At 38.1% G+C, this 19,403-nt stretch overlaps 1 protein-coding gene across 2 annotated transcripts in view; it reads right to left on the bottom strand.

Moving 5' to 3' along the window:
• atp9b (ATPase phospholipid transporting 9B) overlaps positions 1-19,403 on the bottom strand; it is a 374,205-nt gene that overhangs the window by 70,104 nt on the left and 284,698 nt on the right. For both annotated transcript variants that reach the window (XM_072261618.1, XM_072261628.1), the window contains 2 exons: positions 18,496-18,638; positions 4,731-4,843 (listed from right to left, as the gene is read on the bottom strand). In XM_072261618.1, the coding sequence (XP_072117719.1) occupies positions 4,731-4,843; positions 18,496-18,638 (256 nt within the window). The remainder of the gene's footprint in view (positions 1-4,730; positions 4,844-18,495; positions 18,639-19,403) is intronic.

Genomic DNA, 19,403 nt, shown 5'->3' with positions numbered 1-19,403 from the left:
CGAACTCTGCGAGAAAAATTTTACATACTACTGCTTTAAATAATCGGCTCCTTATCTTGAATCTAAATCCTCTCATCAGATTGTTTCCACTAGTGAAAACATCTTGACATTTACCCTACATTGCCTCCTTAGGATCTTAGATGTTTTATTAAGATCAACCCCCTCCCTATGCTTCTAAACTCTTAACAAATGCAGATGTAACCTGTTTATCCTCTCCTGATAGACCAACGCTCTCATCTCAGGAATTAGTCTGGTGAATCATCTTTGCTTTGCTTCCAATGTTAATCTTTCCCTATGTCAGGAGACCAAATCAATGCAAAATATACTGGGTGCGTGGCCTCACCAACATCCTATACGATTGTAACAAAACTTCCCCATTTTATGATCTTGCAATATCCCATATTAAACTCCATTTGCAAGTTTTTGTCCATTCACTCATTCTATATCTCCTTGCAGAATCACAATGTGCTTTTCAAAAAAAAGCCTTTGATTACTTTGTGTCATCTCAAACCTAGACTTCTTATATTCTGGCCCCACTTCCAAGTCATTAATATAATTGATAAATAATTGAGGGACAAGAACTGATCCCAGGGGTACTGCAGTAGTCACATTCCTCCAGCCTAGAAGGAAAACATTTCTTCCAAATATCAAGTTTTTATGTGATATTCAGCTTTCAATCTGTGCTAATACAATTACTACCAGTATTTCTAGAATAATACTTCAAACACGGATTTGACATTTTGTTTCCCATTCGGTGAAGTTTACCACTGAAATCAATAGATCTGTAAATGTTCATTTCTATTCTTTCTTGTATTATACAATTCAAAGACCCTGGATACCAATGGTAGACAGACTATAAAATTTGGTTCTTGAACATATTTCATGATTTTCTTTTATAAATCTAAGAAAATGGATCTAAACCAGGGGTCCCCAACCTTTCTTACCCCACGGATCCGTTTAATATTGACAATATTCTTGCGGACCGGCCGACGGGGTTGGGGGGGGGGGGTGGTGTTCAAGTAGGGTTGACAAAAATAAGGGACAAAAGTAGCAGTCAAATACAGGACACTTGTGTTTACCCCAAGAAAGACTACAATGACCATGAAGCCTTGCGCGGGCACCTGTGTGCGCATACATGACGTGCGCATGCATGGACGTGCCAATTTTTTTTCTACAAATCGGTTTTGGCTTAATCTTCCCGATTCTGTTAAGTGAAACTACACTGTACATACATTATTTCTACTTTATATAGGCTGTGTGTTTATCATATCATTCCTGCTTTTATTATCTGTTAGTGTTATTTTAGGTTTCATGTGTTACTTGGTATGATTTGGTAGGTTATTTCAACAGTGAGTGACAGGGAATGAGGATAGGTGCAGCTGACTCGTATTGTTTCATATCGTCAAATCATATCGTTTCCTCGCGGCCCGGTAGCACATGCTTTGCAGCCCAGTACCGGTCCGCAGCCCGGTGGTTGGGGACCACTGATCTAAACTATTCACAATTCTGTTCGCTGAAGCTTCTGGTTAATTCTCCTGTCATGTGAAAGTTAATGTCAAGACTTGGAGCTTCCAACAGCAAAAGTTCTAAGGAATGGTTCTGCCTGTTGAACAGAGCTCTTTTAATACTGATCAGTTACAGCAGTGTTTTGCCTTCCACATCTGTATCCACCCCCCCACCACCCTATCAAAGTTCTCCCTTTCTAGGGACTGAAATGAAGTCTCGCATCCATAATTGCTGTACCATGTTACAAATTACAGCCGCACATCCACCCCTGTATCTGATACAGTGGACAGCATTGTAGCGTAGCAGTTGGCACAAGATTTTACAGTACCAGTGATCAGCAACTGGGGTTTAATTCTCATTGCTGTCTGTAAGGACTTCGTACATTCTCCCTATGATTGCATGTTTCCTCAGGTGCCCTGTTTTTCTCCCACATTCCAAAGACTTGTGCATTAGGGTTAGTAAATTGTGAGCACGCCATGTTGGTACCAGGCTCATGGTGACACTTGCAGGCTGCCCCCAGCACATCCTCGGAATGTGTTGGCCAATGACGCAAACTACAAATTTCACTGTATGCTTTCTGACAAATAAAGCTAACCTTTTATCTTTTACCATAATTTATACAGTAACAGCATTGTATCCATCAGTACTGCATAACCGAGCCACAGTGACAGCTGTTCATCTCCCTGTACTCTACCCCAGTCTGGTACTGACACGGACCTGTACATTCTGGGTTTTGAGTTGAATGTGAACTCTGAATTGGATATTAGCCTATAAAATTAGACCAGGTCCGTGAAGGTGCATAATATACGGCTTGTATCTGGTTGTCCTGGATACTCAAGCGAAGAAGGAATCCCCTAGGTTCATAATACATCGCCCATAGTTGGAACTGTCAAATTTATTGCATTAAAGCTTTATGAGGTTTGATTCTGTCCTTTCTAGTGCTCACTAGTCAAGAGAACAACTAGGATGGCAGCTCACTCACTGATCTTTAACACATTTTACAGAAGCTCTCAGAGATTCTTCATTATCGCACTGCAGCTAAGTTATCCAGATGGTCTTTTAATTCTCATCCCAATTAATGATGTTTATTCATCATTTCATCTGTCCCTTGGTCCTAAAATTAGAAGACGTAAACAGAAATAAATCTACAGATTTCATCAGATTAATTACATTTCAGTGGAGAACTCCATGCCATTTTCATGATGAAGTTAGTTTCATCTGGTAAAGCAAGTAAGTGACAGTTTTTTTTGAGTGAAACATCAAAATAAATATAACTCCATAAAATTACTCCTATCCACAAGGCGAAGATTCTTAAAACAGTAGGGGTAGAAATACTTCAGTTCTTTGTTACATAAGCTAAGTATAACTTGAATGTGATAAATCTCAATGCCGTCATTAAAACTGACTTTCTGAATCAGTGTGTGATGTACATGGTTCTTTAATTGAGAATGAGTTTATTTTTTACAGTTATGAACTAAATTTCAAAATATGCTAATTGTGCTGACATTTGAAATATTTATTCATGCATCAGTGTGAATTCTGCAGCTATTAGTTCTATAGCCATAAAAGCTTTGCATGCTGCTCCACTGTACCTCAGTTGGCTACAGCAATTCTCATGTCCCAAGCACCTGTTGTCTTTATAGAAAGACCATTTGAACACATTATAAGGCCTTACATTTAGATTTTGAGAGAAAATGGATTTCACTTTTTGGTCTATTAATATTCTTTGACAATAAAGTAATTTCAACTTCCAGTGATATATCTGAACAGTCAAATTGCACTTATTTTAACTTTAGTAATAATAGGAATTCAACCTCATTGGAATTGCATATTGACATCAAGCTGAATGAATAGCTAAAATCTCTCTGTATATAAATACCATACCCACACTAATCCCAAGTCTCCAACAACTATATATACTACTCTCCAGCTCAGCACTTTTGACCATATGATGAACAACTACCACATAAACTCTGAGAGTTTATTCAACATCTGCCATATTTATTTGCTGTATTTATTCAATGAAAACAAAATAGCATGCAATTAAAGATCGTGCTTTACAACTCCGGAATTCTTTCAAAAATCTCTGGAATACAATTTCTCACGTTGAAAGAAAAGAGTCATCCAGTCTTTGCACTTTCCATTTATATGTTCTATAGCCACAAACAGCTGGGATACACAAACGTACTCCATTCACATTAGGCATCGGATATATACTTCAGAAATTGATGATGATATGCTTTCATAGAATTGAAAAGAATGCAAAACAATGGATGTTAATTAATAATGGATAATTGTTTAGCCAACCAAAATACAGAACATTTAACTTAAGAATGCAGAAAATTCTATGTCCTCCCACCAGATTTACAGGATGTTTAGTTTAGCATTATTCAACTGCTCACTCCACCCACTGGCCTACTCCATGAAATTAAAGATACATCTTAGGCTTTTCCTCCATGCACCCACCACCCTCTCTTTTCCCCAGCAACAGAATTGACAAGTGAAAAGGGGAAAAGACTTGAATAAGACCTTATTTCCTTCCTGCATGGCACTTCTTCTATAACTGTAACACTTTACCCTGCAGTCTGTATTGCTTTTCCCTGATATCAACTCAATGCATTGCTATAATGAAATGATCTGTAAGGACAATATGCAGATTTTCACTGTACCACACTGCGCAAGTGCCAATAACAAATAAATTTACCAAATTTAGAACCTTCTGTTGCACTATATATCCAATGTACCACTCTAGTACATTGCCTCAGCCACCATGCAATCTGCAGTATATTGCTCACTGACCACGACTTAGCCTCGAGCTGAGACAGTTTCTTTCTATGTGTGCCATATTAGCAAAGGCCAAACACAGCGCCCAGTACATGGAACTGCATAAGAGATCTAGTCAACTCTTCCCTTGCTTCAATAACATTGTGGTGAAAGATCAACAAGCAGTATCAGAGAAATAAATTCAGCATCTTCCTGAGCCGCACAACTCACAAAACGAAATCATACCTGTTTAGGTATTCAGGTGACTTGCATCTTTCAGTGGATTAAAACAAGAATTCTAAAGCATTTTCATGACCAACATGATCCTCTATGCGGCAAAAGAATTTCGGATACTTTTCACTCAGTTTAAATCCATAATAACTCTATTAAAGCACTAATTTCTTCACATTTAAATACACAATAGAAATAATTTGTTTCAAATGAACATCTGAAATATATACCTGCGCATATGAGCCAATAATATGGTTTTGTATTTCATCCATTGTGTCTGTCCCGTAAGATACTGTGCCCAAGTGGAGACGTTTGAATACCATCTCATTCTGTGTAAGGGTTCCTACAATAAGCACAGAGAACAGTATAGGCACAATTGCCGAAATTTACTAGCTGTATCAAATTGCATTTCAATAAAGAACATTCATTCAGATCTGAATAACCATACACTAATACAAATAACTCTATGGCACAATTTGCTCTGGATACAATAGTCTACTGTTTTCATTGTTGTTGATTAATTTTAGCAAAAATTTAAATATTAATGTGTTATGGCTATGTCAATAAGTTGTCAGATATGATAGATAATTAAACATACTAAACCTCAAATTATATACTGAAATAACAAAATGATGTTTGAATGAATGCAAATTTAAAGAAAAGCTATAAGATAAAGAGAACTAAATCCATAGTTCAGAAAAGCTGGGCAGGCATTGCATTCTTCTGGGTGATAAGAAACTATAATCCACAGCAATAATACTAAAATAAAGCTCAAATAAAAGTGAAATTCCTTTATATTCAATGAGAGAGTCATTAAATATATAAAATTTCAGCAGCATTGCTCACAAAACCAGTATGGTAATCTTAAATATGGTTCAAAATAAATCACTATTGCAGCATGCTGCATTTAAAATTTAAAATGTCCTCTCCAAATAATTAATTCATCTCTCATTTTGCTGGAGTTAGTGTTGGGGAGGGGGCAGTACTTGCACACCAAGCAGAGTTCAACTCTTCACTATTTCTACTTTGGTCGCCAAAATAGCTTGTAAACAACCACCCCTGTGTCAATCAAAGTCAGATCCACAGCCATGTGATTAAAACAGCTAATTAATTGGCTGGTTTGACGGTTTACTGGCTGCCCTGACAATAGGCGGCAGATCCCTGAAGCGTCAAGAGTGAAGAATTTCCCGTAAAGATCAGGATGAAATAAAATTACCAAGGGACACCTATGAGCAGAAAATTAATATAACAACTTTCCTCTGTCATAAACTTAAAAAAAATCCCACATTCCCTGCTAATTCTTTAGTTCTGTTCCATACACCCACTTACATAGACAAAGACTGAACAAATTATTCTGAGGAATCTATCTGTGTCTTTCTAACCAGTTGCTAGGAAGTGCACAACAGCAGGACAGTGATGCATTTTAACAACTTCCCTTGTCACCCTGTTAGAAACAATTAGCCCTCACTCTGATAATCTAGTAAAAACTGGAAAATGGTCATAATATTTCAATATAACAAGTTGTAAGGCTTTTGATTCAAGATTCAAAAACAATGCAATTTTTTCTCAATTCATTTTTGAAGTAACTGTGTAATGCAAGATATACTGAAAAAAATGAAATGTTGAAAATCAAATGCTAACTCGACAACTCTACCAATCAAACAAATTCTAAATTGATATATTCACATAAGCAAATGTCATATTCCTTAAGTTTTGTGGAAACAGAAAGAAGTTTTATTTTCCTACGTTTTTAGATTAATGACACATTTATATTCTTAACTAAAATTGTTTCCCTAAAAGGTTAAATTCTCCTTTATACAGTCTTATATTCATTATCCAGGGGTGTGGGCAGAGAGGTAGGAAAGTGAAACAGAAGGCTACTAAGCCAGTGATACAGCTGTGGATTTTCAGTAAAGTACATGGCTACAGGGGCTTGTGATTTGTACAAGTGTCATGCATTTTAATTGTTACAGTTTTGCTTAATAATAACCATACTCTTAATCAAACACTGGGGTCAAGCCCACTTCAAATTTCAGCATCTGATCCCCAGCAGTCGAGCTGTTCTGTTTTGTAACTGCAGAAACTAATTGAAAGGGAAACATGGGAGCAGGGATATGCCTGTCTACTTGGTTTTTCACTTCATGAGGCAATCACATAGCATATGATGTGGTGGTGTAATGATGTACGCCATTCACGTATTTCACACATATAACCCATAATGAATTATGTTAACAAAGTTTGCTTAATCAAATATATTTACAATATTACTCAAATATTACTGAAATATTACACTAGACTCCTCCCTGCTTAGCTATAAATTCCAACTCAAAATAGAATGAACCTCAACTCATATGTAATGAGTTGCTCTCTAGTCATGTACAGCATAGCATTGTAAATTGTCCCATTCAGGCCTAAAGATTTAATTGCTGTGAAAGATTTCTTACTCTTGTGGGAAATAAACTCTGGGACTGCAGGAAGTGGCTCTGATAGCTCTGGACACCTTTCTTCTCTAACAACTGATGCTGCTCTCCTGAACAGATCGACGTGTCATCCCCATATGACATTAGATGCAATCCCCACTGTGTGGGAGAGTGGTCCAATTTTGTCCTTAATCTTTCCGAGTACCTCTTTTGATCATCTCTGTAGTCCCTCGCCAGGACTGCTTGTCCAGGAGTGAAACATCAAGCCTCCTTGTTTGAGGAGTCAATTTGTCCCAGCTGTCTGCCCTGCACACTACTTCTGAGACTGGACATGAGGAGATCCAAACATGAACACAAGGGACGATCCAGGAACAGAATAGCTGGTGAGTTGTGGGTTGTCAGTATCAGTGTAGTGTGTTCTGTTGACAATGCTCGCAGTGTGTTTTTTAGGCTGTGGACAAACCTTTCCACGATGCCAAATGTAGCTGGGTGGTATGGTGCAGATGTCCTATTCCATTCATTTTCAGCAATTACTGAGCTGTTCTGCAACAAACTGTGGTATATTGTCAGTGGCTAAATGTTCTGGTACACCAGACCTTAAGAAAAGGTTTCTCAAAAAAAAAAAAAAAAATCAACAGTGTGTGGGGCTGTAGTAGAGGCTATTGGGGACATCTCAGGTCACTTTGTAGCTGCATCCACTACTACCAAGAAATTTATGCCATGAATGGTCTAGCAAGATACACATGAATCCTCTGCCAGGATAATGCATTCCCAGGGATGGAGAGGCACAACTCTTAGCATATTCTGGACGTATTGGTATCCTGAACAGTGTATGGCAAGCTGCTCAATCACCTATTCTATTGCAGATCACCAGACAAAGCTTCCAGCCAATATTTCCATTTTGACCACATCTAGATGGTCAACATGTAGTTCCTCCAACACTTTAACTCTCAATTTGGATGATACATCAACACTCAGTCCCCACGTAAATGAAACCTGTCGAGGGCAAGTTCATCCTGATGCTGGTAAAAAAAAAAAAAAGGGGGGGGTGGGGGAAGCACTGAAATTTCTACTGCACATTCCAGCCATTTTGGGCTGCCATGTGGACCTGAGACAACTTTTTTTTCCTGGTTTCTCCTTGGATCATCTCCTTTATAGGGAGACTTTTGATTAGCATTAGGAAAAATATGCCAAGAGGAGTGCCCTCTTTTGTAAATTTTTCAGGCATTTCCTTTTCCAAGGGTAAAGTGGACAATCCATCAGCAATGATGATTAGTTCCTCTTGAATTTGATCTTGGAATTGTGTCCTCCAAGAAACAGAGCCCATCTCTGCATTCATGAACACTGGTATTAGAGGGACACCTTTCTGTGGATTGAAATGGACTCTAGCAGTTGATGATCAGTAATGAGGGTAAACTCACTTGCGTGTATAAGTACTGGTTGAAATCTTTCACACCGCAAACCAGGTTCAAGGCCCCTCTGCCAATCTGTGTGCAACTTTTCTGGGCAACAGTAAGGAAATGGGATATGATTGCACCTGTACCATAAGGAAAGCATCACTGGATGATATGAATTATAATATTTGAGTACCATGTCACCATTTCCTTTGCCTTTTGGAAAGCTTCATCACACTGCTTTGTCAATTGCCATTTCTTCCTGATCTGTAAACAGGTGTTCAAGGGAAGCAGCATAGTACCCAGGTTTGGCAGGAACATGTTACAGTAATTGAGAAATCCTAAGAAAGACTGCAACTGAGACATGTCCTTTGGACCTTGGGGTATCCACCATGGCTTGAATTGTCTTAGCAGACTCATATAATTCTTGTGTGTCAATGTGGTGACCACAGTAAGTGATGCTTGGTTTAAAGAATTCACACCCCTCAATCTTCTAATCTTTTTAACACTGTCTTGAGATTTAGGAGACATCCCTCGTCATCCTTAACAGTAACAATGATTTCATCCAGGTAACACTTCCTGCCAGAGTGCAGCAGCAAATGCTACTCCAAAAATAAGCCTATTATAGTGATAAAGCTATTGGTGTGTGTTTAAGATGGGGAATACTTTGGATTCTTCTCCCATCTCCATCTGTAGGTAGGCTTCAGCTAGGTCCATTTTTATGAAGTGCTTTTCTTCAGAATGGTTTGCAAAGATATCCTCTATCCTGGCCAGAGGGCATTGATCTACCTTCAGTACTGTGTTGATAGTGACCTTAAATCATCACAGATCCTGACAGACTCATTCTTCTTGGCTACTGAGGCCACTGCCATTAACCATGGGCTCCACTCAACCTTGGAAAGAACTCCTTCAGCCTCCACATGATCTAGCTTACTGACTATTTTATCGCAGATGGTATAGGGAACCAGACAGGCTTCGTAAAACTTTTCATTTAACACTATTTCGATATGGCTGAGCTTTCCAATGCCATCCTTGAACACTGCTGTGGCACCATCCAGTGCCTTTCTTAATTTGCTTTCAGTTGACTCCATTAGAGGGTATGTGGCATGGAAATAGTGGATGGATCTCCAATCAAGTTGCAGTTGTCTCAGCCATTCATGATCCCACAATATTGGTGATCCAGTTTTTAATCACATACAAACTCAATATACACTGTTACAAATGTCAATCCCACAGGAATTATCTTTTCTCCAGTGTAAGCTTTTAGTTAGGTATCTGCAGGCTTCAGTTCAGTATCCTTGGAATATCATTCAAACTCATTTTGTTATGACAGAAATAGTTGAGCCAGTGTCCAATTTCATTTTAGTCAATTTGTCACTCACTTCTGGTGTAAGCCATATTACTTGTCTCTTGTTAGTTTCCACATTATAAATCTCAAGGCTACTAGTCCTGTGTTACCCTCATCATTATCAGATTTTTCATAAACAGCTTGCATATCAGTGCTCTTTTTGAAACTGCGACTTGATTTTTTATCTTTTTCTCTTTCCTGTGCAGTTCATTTATTTTTATCTGCCCAACATGCTCTTTGCATGTGTCCTACTTTGTTGCATTTTCCGCAAGTTTCGCCCTTAAAGCTACATTGGTTTGGTGTAGCAAGCCCCTGCCACAATGGTAACACAAACTATTCAGCCAGGCAGGTTTCTGTTCAAATGTTGCAATTTTGATCACGCTCACTTTCATTCCTGACTACAACACCCTTGCTACTCTGACTGCTATTTCCACTGATACAGCAATTTCAACTGCTCTTTTAAATGTGAGTTGTGCTTCAGTAGGAGCCATTTTTGAATGCTTCTTGTAAGATAACACAAACTAAATGACCTCTCATTACATCATTAAGCTGATCACTGAAGTGACAATTCTTGAACAATTTCTTCAGTTCAGTCATGTGGACTGAAATGAACTCCCCTTCCTTATGATTCTGCGTATGAAACCTAAAATGTTCTGGAATCAACAATGGTTTTGGTTTTCAATGTTCCTGCATTGCATTCACAATATCAGCAAAGCTTATTTCGGTTGATTTGGTTGCAGCAGTTAACTTCTATGCAAACTGTATGCTTTTCCACCTATTGCACTCAGTAACATTGGCACTTGCTGCTCATTGGCTATTTCATTTGCTTCAAAATATTGCTGAATTTGTTCAGTACACATCATCCAATTGTGTTATGCAATCCAATGCATCTATCTTTCTGATGTAACTAGCCATTTCTGCTTTTTTTTTTATTATTACCCAGTACTCACTATTTTTGAGCCTGTGAATTTTGTCTGATTTCTGCCTTCTGGTTTTAAACTTGACTGACTCGCTCCTCTTCCGAAAAAAAAAACATGTTTTCTAACTCCAGAAACTAATCAAGAGAAAAACATGAGAGCTGGGACATGTCTGTCCACCTAGTTTTTCTTTCAGTATTGTACTCACATATGACATGGTGGTGTAATGACGTATGCTATTCACATACTTCTTACATATAACCCGTAAAGAAACAAAGGATGCTTAATCAAACAATATATTTACTGAAATACTAAATACACCACAGAAGGGAGCATCTGCACTGATCTGCTAAAAACCTCATGAAGGTGGTATAAGTAATTCAATGAGACAATTCCATGAAGAATAGTCTCTCAGTGCCTGGGCTGAATCCTAATCCTAAACAGGAGCCAGCAAATAAACAAATGCTAATTCATATCATGTCGCTGCATGTAAACTGGTCATTGCATTTAATCATTCAATAACAAATAATCACTTCAAAGGAATAATTTGGAAGCTGTGAATCATTTTGGGCCTTTGAGTTATGAAAAACACTGCAATAAACTAAAATTACTTACTCAATCTTACGTCAAGTTGTACAGGTATAATTAAGTTTAATCTTGTATTTGTTTTGTACTTGAAGGAAAGCAATGTAAGAAACCTTAATCTGGGAATATCACACCAAATATTAGCTCTGCACACCTCTGAAGAGATGATAGAAAAATATAGATCTAGCCCAGAGTACAGACAGAAGCTACATCATTGGGCCATGGCATATAATTTCACATATGGCGGGACTCAATTCAAAGCAAGATACTCAGAAGAACATTGATTGCCTTTGTAAACAATGCACCATGAAAAATAACTTCTGTAAACACAGATCTGTAACAAGATACAAATGTACAAACATGTAAATTAATGATCCAAGTAAAAGACAGTATTTAGAGATGGTAACGGTGACATATCTGAAAGGCATGACTCAGATACTGGTGGTTACTAGATTTCCATGTCTTGGGAAGCTTCTTAGCATTTCCAAAACGTTTGAAAAGAAATTTTGATTATATTTTGAATGCATCCATGAGAGTTCTGCTGCATTCCTTAAATACTGCCATGAAGACATGCGATCCTCTGTCATATACTAAAAGCCCTTTCTTCCCACATCTCCATAACTACCTTTACCTCCAACTACCAGTTCTAAATGCTGTCTTCCACCTGAATCTGGCATTGTTCATAATGCCATTAAAAGCCAAAATTAACTACTGTAAGGTAAAATTATCTCTCTCTCCCAGTGCATGTTACTGTTATCAGTTGTGTAACCATTAAAAGATTAGAATAATCTGATAGTTAACATAGCAAGCTTCAAAGTTTGGAAAGCGAAAGGGCAAATGTTGAAATCTGAAAGTTTTGATGAAGGGGTCAAAACATGTTTTCCCTTTCTATAGATGCTGTTTGGTAGGTTGAGCTTTTGTTTCAAAGCCCAATATCTTTCTAATGAAGGAAGGCATGTTCTTTGGACTTCATGAAATATTTTAGAGTTAAGTAATTATTTCAAAATACAGTCACCTGTTATTGAAGATAATTCATCATTCAGCCTGTACAGACAAATCATCTAAGAAGAAAAATATTGGAAACACATCAAGCAGCATTTGTGGAAAGGGAAGCAAGTGATTATTTTACATCAATAACCAATTATCAGAACTTAATCTGCACTGTCAAAACAAATTGGCTAGGCACAAGAGAAATCATCCCACTCAACCCATTGAATGTTGTCATAGCATCTTTTCCATATAGGGTTGAAATACAACATTTCCTACTAATGACTGTATCTGATTACAAAAAAAGCATATCTTAACAGCTGTAATTAAAAATAAGACCAGAGAAGGAGGACGAGTCCTTAGAGCAGGATTTGAGCCCACACTCTTCTGAATGAATAACAGAATACAGTAGCATGGCAGCATAATAGAGCCGCTGCCTTATAACTTCAGACCCTGGTTCAATCCTTACCTCTGGTGCTGTCTGTGTGGAGCTCACATGTTCTCCCTGTGAATTCAAGGTTTTCTTTGGGCATTCTGGTTTCCTTCCACAAGCAAAAGAGATGCAAGTTGCATCTTAATTCCCCCATATTTGCAAGTGAGTGATAGAATCTGGGGGCGGTAGGTATTAATGCAAATATGGGGAGAATAAAATAGACTTCATGTAGGTGGGTACTTGGTGACTAGGTGGGTACCAGGTAGGCATGGATCTGTGGGCTAAAGGGTCTGTTATTATGAATATATAAGAGTTAAAGACTTCAGCATTGTTGGCAGAATTTCAGATGGTGATGAGGCGGTTGAATAGATCGGTTGGTTGAGTGGTATTGCAACAACAGCCTTGCACTCAATATCAGTAAGACCAAGGAACTTATTGTGAACTTCAGGAAGGGCGAGTAAAAAGAACACACACCGGTCCTCATCAAGGGATCAGAAGTGGAAAGGGTGAGCAGTTTCAAGATCTTGGGTGTCAACAGCTCTGAGGATCTACCTGGACCCAATATATTGGTGCAATTACAAAGAAGGAATTTCATTAGGAGTTTGAGGATAATTGATATGTCACTATAGACACTTGCAAATTTCTATAGATGTACCGGGGTGGGCATTCTAACTCGTTGCATCACCATCAAGTGTGCAGGGTTCACTGCACAAGATTGGAAAATATGCAGGAAGTTGTAAGCTCAGCCAGCTCCATCATGGGCACAAGCCTCACCAGCATCGAGGACACCTTCAAAAGGCGATGCCTCAAGAAGGTGGCATACACCATTAAGGACCCAGAATATAACTTCTCATTGCTACCATCAAGGAGGTGGTACAGGAGCCTTAAGACACACATGCAACATTTTAGGCACAGCTTCTTCCTCTCTGTCATCAGATTTCTGAATGGACAATGAACCTATGAACATTAACTCAGTATATTTCCTTCTTTTTTTGCACTACTTAATTAATTTAAATATATATATTTAGATTGATATACACAGAATGTATACTTCTCATTGTAATTTATAGTTATTATGTATTGCAATGTACTGCTGCCAGAATACAACAAATTTTACGACATATGCTGGTGATATTAAAACTTGATTCTGATTATTCCAATTTAAGTGTCAGGTGAATTGACCACAAAATTTATTCTAAATATTTCATTAAACTACTAATAATGGCATTAGACACACTAAAATCAATTTTAGGAATTCTTATTCAGTGCATTCCTGAAATTAATCATTCTTGACACACAAATGAAGTACCTACATGAGACAGAAGTTATTTTAGATATTTCAGCACATACTATGGTGGTCATTACTGTATAAATCAGTGAAATTTTGGTGGAAGTGTTACAGTAAGAACAACCAGCTAAACTTAGGACTTACTTGTTGTTTTATGTTAATTCTAAGCAGATCATAGCATTTCAAGGTTATATGGAAGCAACTCTTTACTCTGAGTAGAATGCACCCACAGAGAGTCAGGCAAGATGCCAACACTTTATAGGACAGGCTCATTTCCTCTGTGAAATTTTCACATGTACATAGGAACTAATCACCAAATCCATCTGATAAACTGACCCCATATTGAAAACAAATAAATACAGCATTAAACATTATTAATGAATCACTTAACTCATCACTCCACTATCATGCAGTTTAGCCTTTTCATTAGAATTCCCTTGATGTCAGTTATTTATTAAGATAAAATACTTAGATGATGTACATGAAACAGACTTTGTGCTGCCACCTGTAAAAGAATGCCAATTTTGGAAATGCTAAAGGTATAATTATTGCCTACAATATTCATTTATCAAAGAAGTTGTTCCAGCTGTTTGTACCACTAATGACTTCATAATACAATGGAGATAAATCCATTGACATTGGGATTAATTTATTGCATCATTAGGGTTCACCCACAGTTACCATTTAAAAGTTATGAGCTCTCCACCGCATTGTTCTTAAACAATAGCTTTATCAAAAGCAAGCAGTGGGAAGATTAAAGCTCTACTTGCAGATTAAGTACAAATTATCTGTCCTCTTGTTTCAGCACCATTTATTCATTTATCACATAACATCTAGTATTTCAGGTCAGTGTCAATATGCTCTGCATCCTCACAGTTAACAGATGTCTTCTCTTGTCAAATGAATTACTTTATGTTTCACGCACTGGTGGTCGCAGATGTGTCACTATAGCAACATCATTAATTTCAGATCTTACCGGAAACATGCTCTCCAATCAAACCTAATTATACCACATTGCTTTCTTGTCCTACAATAAGGAAACTATAATGTAATTATTGGGACACTTCATTTTCTATTCTGCCATGGCAAATGAGCAAGCCAAAATGATGGACGCTTCTTGTCAGAATGCTTACTGATGAAGCACAAACCCAATTTGCAGTCATACAAAGAACTACCTTGCAATTAAGATAGACTGCAATGCTCCTCAGACCCAACAACTTACATTCTGTGTAGATACTAATGGCAATTCTGTTTCAGGAAGCTACGAAAAAATGCAAAATAGGAGTTTGCTCCAATGAGCATTTATTTTGGTTAATAAACTAGACAGAAACTGCAATGTTAATGAAATTTAACCACAAGTTTTCAGACTTTTCATTTTCCTTACAAAACCTTCATCAATTACTGTGAAACAACCAGACACCATAAAAATCCTGTTACAATTTAATTCTTGGCGTAAGAAATTAAAGAACCAAATTTGGGGTGACACTTGCTTTAACATTCATTGACACTTCACTCAGCCCAGGAACACACGGACAGTGAAGATGTACACAACAGGATACTCTTCACTGACTACAAGTTTGGCATTCAATACTATCATCTCCTCAAAGCTAATCAATGAGCTCCAACTCCTTGGCCTCAAGACCTGCTCGTGCAATTGGATCCTCTATTTCATCACTTGCAAAACCCAGTCAGTTCAGATTGGCAACAACACTTCCACAGTCACCAACAGCACAGGTGCACCACAAGGTTTAGCCCCCTGCTCTATTCACTTAATAGTTATGACTGTGAGGCTAAGCATAGCTTCAATGTCATATTTAGGTTTGCTGACAACACCTCTGTGGCCAGCCAAATCAAAGGTGTTGATGATTTGCTGAATCAGTCTATAGGAGGGAAATTGAAAAACTGGCTGAGTGGTGTCACAACAATATCTCACTCAATGCTAGCAAGACCAAGAAGCTAATTGACTACAGGGGGAGGTCTGCGAACCAGTCCTCATTGAGGGGTCAGAGGTAGATAGGGGCAGCAACTTTAAATACCTTGGCTTTATCACTTCAGAGGATTTATCCTGGGTCCAGAACATAACTGCCATTACAAAGAAAGCACAGCAGCACCTCTACTTTCTTACAAGTTTGCAACGATTCAGCATGTCATCTAAAACTCTGACAAACTTCGATAACTTTGCAATGGAGAGTATATTGACTGGTTGCATCATGGCCTGGTATGGAAACATCAATTCCCTTGAATGGAAAAGCCTACAAAAGTATTGGATACAGCCCAGTCCATCATGGGTGAAGCCCTCATCGCCATTAAGCACATCTACATGAAGCGCTTTTGCAGAAAGGGAGCATCCATCATAGGGACCCCAATCATTCAGGCCATGCTGTCTTCACATTGGCGTCATCAGGAAGGAAGTACTGAAGCCTTAGGACTCACTCCACCAAGTTCAGGAACAGTTACTGCTCTCAACTTCACTCACCCCAACAGTGAACTGTTCCCACAACCTATGGACTCACTTTCAAGAATTCTTCTTCTCATGCTCTTGATACAGTGGATTTCAGTTAATTGGGGCACATTAGGACCAGCACATTTTGGCCCAATTAAGTGACTGCTCCAAATTAGCTGATTTCATGGAAACATTTAAAATGCATAACATAGACAAACTACCATTTAACAGAGTAACAAATTATACATTTAAATGAAATACAGAACAAATTAGAATACCACCAATACTACTACAGCATTTTAAAACTGCATTAGTTCAAATATTTGTTGGTGGAAAAATTCATCACTGCCATGTTCTTTTGATTGACTGTAAATGAAGAAAATCAGTGCAAACACCTAGTGCAGATAACGAACTAACTTCATTGCTTTTCTGCACAAAGTCAAAATTTTAAGAAAACAAAATCACTGCCTTTCGAATCAGCTTCCATCGGCCCAAATGGATAACAACACAGGCACACGCAACTGGCGCTTCTTAAAAGCTGTTCACTTCGTAATGTCTAAAGGCCTTTTTCGGCATCTCCAAGCCAGAACGCTTGAAACCACAGTGAGCTAAACACTTCCCAAATGTCTTGCTGCTTATTTCTTGCCAACTATCAATGACAAAAATCACTGCTTTCTGAACAGAAAAACACACAACTGACACCATTTAAGAACTGTTTGCTCTAAGCAGTGTACAGTCTAACAGCCACGCTAGCTAGGAAATCTTCATAACAGTCTTCTAGCCCAATTAAGCAACACAGTGTCACAAATAAACATAAGGAATCCCGGCTATTATCTCAATTACATTTTCTTTAAGAGTTGCTCCAAATAAGTCTCAATTAATCGATGCCCAATTAATCAGAATCCATTGTATTTATTGCTTACTTTCTTGTTGTTTCTTTGTATTTATTTTGAATATCCGCAAGAAAATGAATCTCAGGGTGACATATGGGTGACATACATGTACTTAAACAATAAATTTACTTTGAACTTTTGAACATTCTGCAGCAAAGTTTAGACAATAGTTTCTAGTGATAATGGGAGTGTACAGGGAAACAAAGGTATAGATTACAGAAGATGTTTTACTGCCTACTAATGGAGGACACTGGATATTGGCTGAGCAAAATGATAGTAGAGAGGTTTAGTTGTGAATAGTGACTCAAAGGTTAGGGAGAAAGGTACAGGTGTGCAAGGTGGCTAGGGGAAGAAGAAAACAATTCTAGGGCAATGTCCGTAAATGGGGTTGTTCAGGCAGGATGGTATATTGCAAGAGGCACTGTATGGTTGAGAAGCTACCTTTGGCTTAATTAAGAGGTGCATAATATGGGAACAAGCTGCCAGAGGAACAAAAACTTTTATGTGAAAAAGGTCATATTCATAATACACAGGGCAGAGAGCTGGACTGTCCACAGAGGAGTCAATAAAAGCCACAATGGAACTACCTGCAGGGAAGTTCTTGATAAAATCAAGGTGCAAGATACACTGAACAAGACTTGGGATGAAGCGTAGATGACCAGCGAATGCCAATCCATTTCCACAATCCATGGATGTAAAGGACGAGCAAACATGTAGTGAAGTTGATGAATAAAGTCCCCATGGCATGAACAACACAGAGAACAGGACTGTGTGTGTGTGGGGGGGGGGGGGGGGAGGGGGCGGGTGGAGTCATTGCTCAAAGGGACTATTTCAAGGACCTTATTCTGGAGAATACTGAAAGGCAGCTTACTTTTACACAGCCATTAAATAAAAGGGAAAAGTATAAATCTTTCATAAAAGTAGTGACTAGAAAATATTAAGATATTATTAGCAATAGTTACTGCACACAGGAATGGAGAATAAAAATGTGCACTTTCAGGCAATTTTGTTTAAATTAAAAAATGAAAGTCACTAAATAAGTTATTTACCATTATCACAAAACTGTTCTATATATATTGTGTATGACAGTTTGTTAGCTATAAAGTAAACACATTGAATTTTTGGTTCATACTTTGATCTACCTACAACATTATCCAGGTGTTGCACCTCACAGAATTATACTCAGTATTATTCAAAATGTCAGATCTGCAACAACCTATTTCATTCAAAAGGAAGGAGTTGAAATTTCAGAAATGTGGCAATCTCAAGAGATGACATCAACATTACCTGTCTTATCTGTTAATAAGTAAACTAAACGTCCTAGTTCTTCTGGTATTGTGCTTGTCCGGACTACTGTGCCTGGAATGTTATCATCCCTCATGATCATCCAACCATAGGCTGCTTTTCCCATGTCAAGGTTTACTCGCAAACTGTGCAAACGAGGTGAAAATGGAGAAGTTCACAAATGGCTAGTACACAGGTACAGCAAGGCTAATAGAATATTAATTATTTGAGGGAAATGGATACAACAGTTGCGTTGAACACTAGTGAAACAACATCTGACATGTTCTCTGTACAGCATTTGTCTCTCTTCTCTCCTCTCCCTTTCGGCAGCAGATACAGAAGTATGAGAGCATGAACCAGACACAAGGACAGCTTCTACAAGACAAACTGTTGAACTCTTTATCTCCCAGTCTAATTCTTCAGGGCCCTTATACTCTATTTGCCAACTTGCATTGTATTTCCTCTAATACTACACACTGCATTCTGCATTTTCTTTTTACTATGTCGATGTAATTATTGATGGCAGGATCTGTCTGGATGACATGCAAAACAGCCCTTCACTGTATTTCTTCACATGACAATAATAAACCAACATTATAGTTAAGCAAGCAAGCTATTAGCAGAAGATTTACCGCATTTATGCCTGCAACAGGGTAGATTATCTATTGAGGAAAGATTATATGGGCCAGGCTTGTATCTACTGAGTTTAAAAGTGGTAGGAGCAACTTGATTGAACACAGATGATACTAAAAGGTTTTGATAGAATGTGGGGTGTAATGTTTCTACCTGTAGGACAACCTAGAACTAAGAATCATGCTCAAAAATACGGGGGTACTCTTTAAGGCAGATGAGCCACTCCTCTAGACCCCCCTCCCCTTTCTGAGGATCACATATCTTCAGAACACTCTCTT

The sequence above is a fragment of the Mobula birostris genome, chromosome 1 (assembly GCF_030028105.1).
Source record: "Mobula birostris isolate sMobBir1 chromosome 1, sMobBir1.hap1, whole genome shotgun sequence".
NCBI lineage: Eukaryota > Metazoa > Chordata > Chondrichthyes > Myliobatiformes > Myliobatidae > Mobula > Mobula birostris.
Note: the sequence above shows the minus strand (reverse complement) of the source record. Positions and strands in the feature narration are given on the sequence as shown.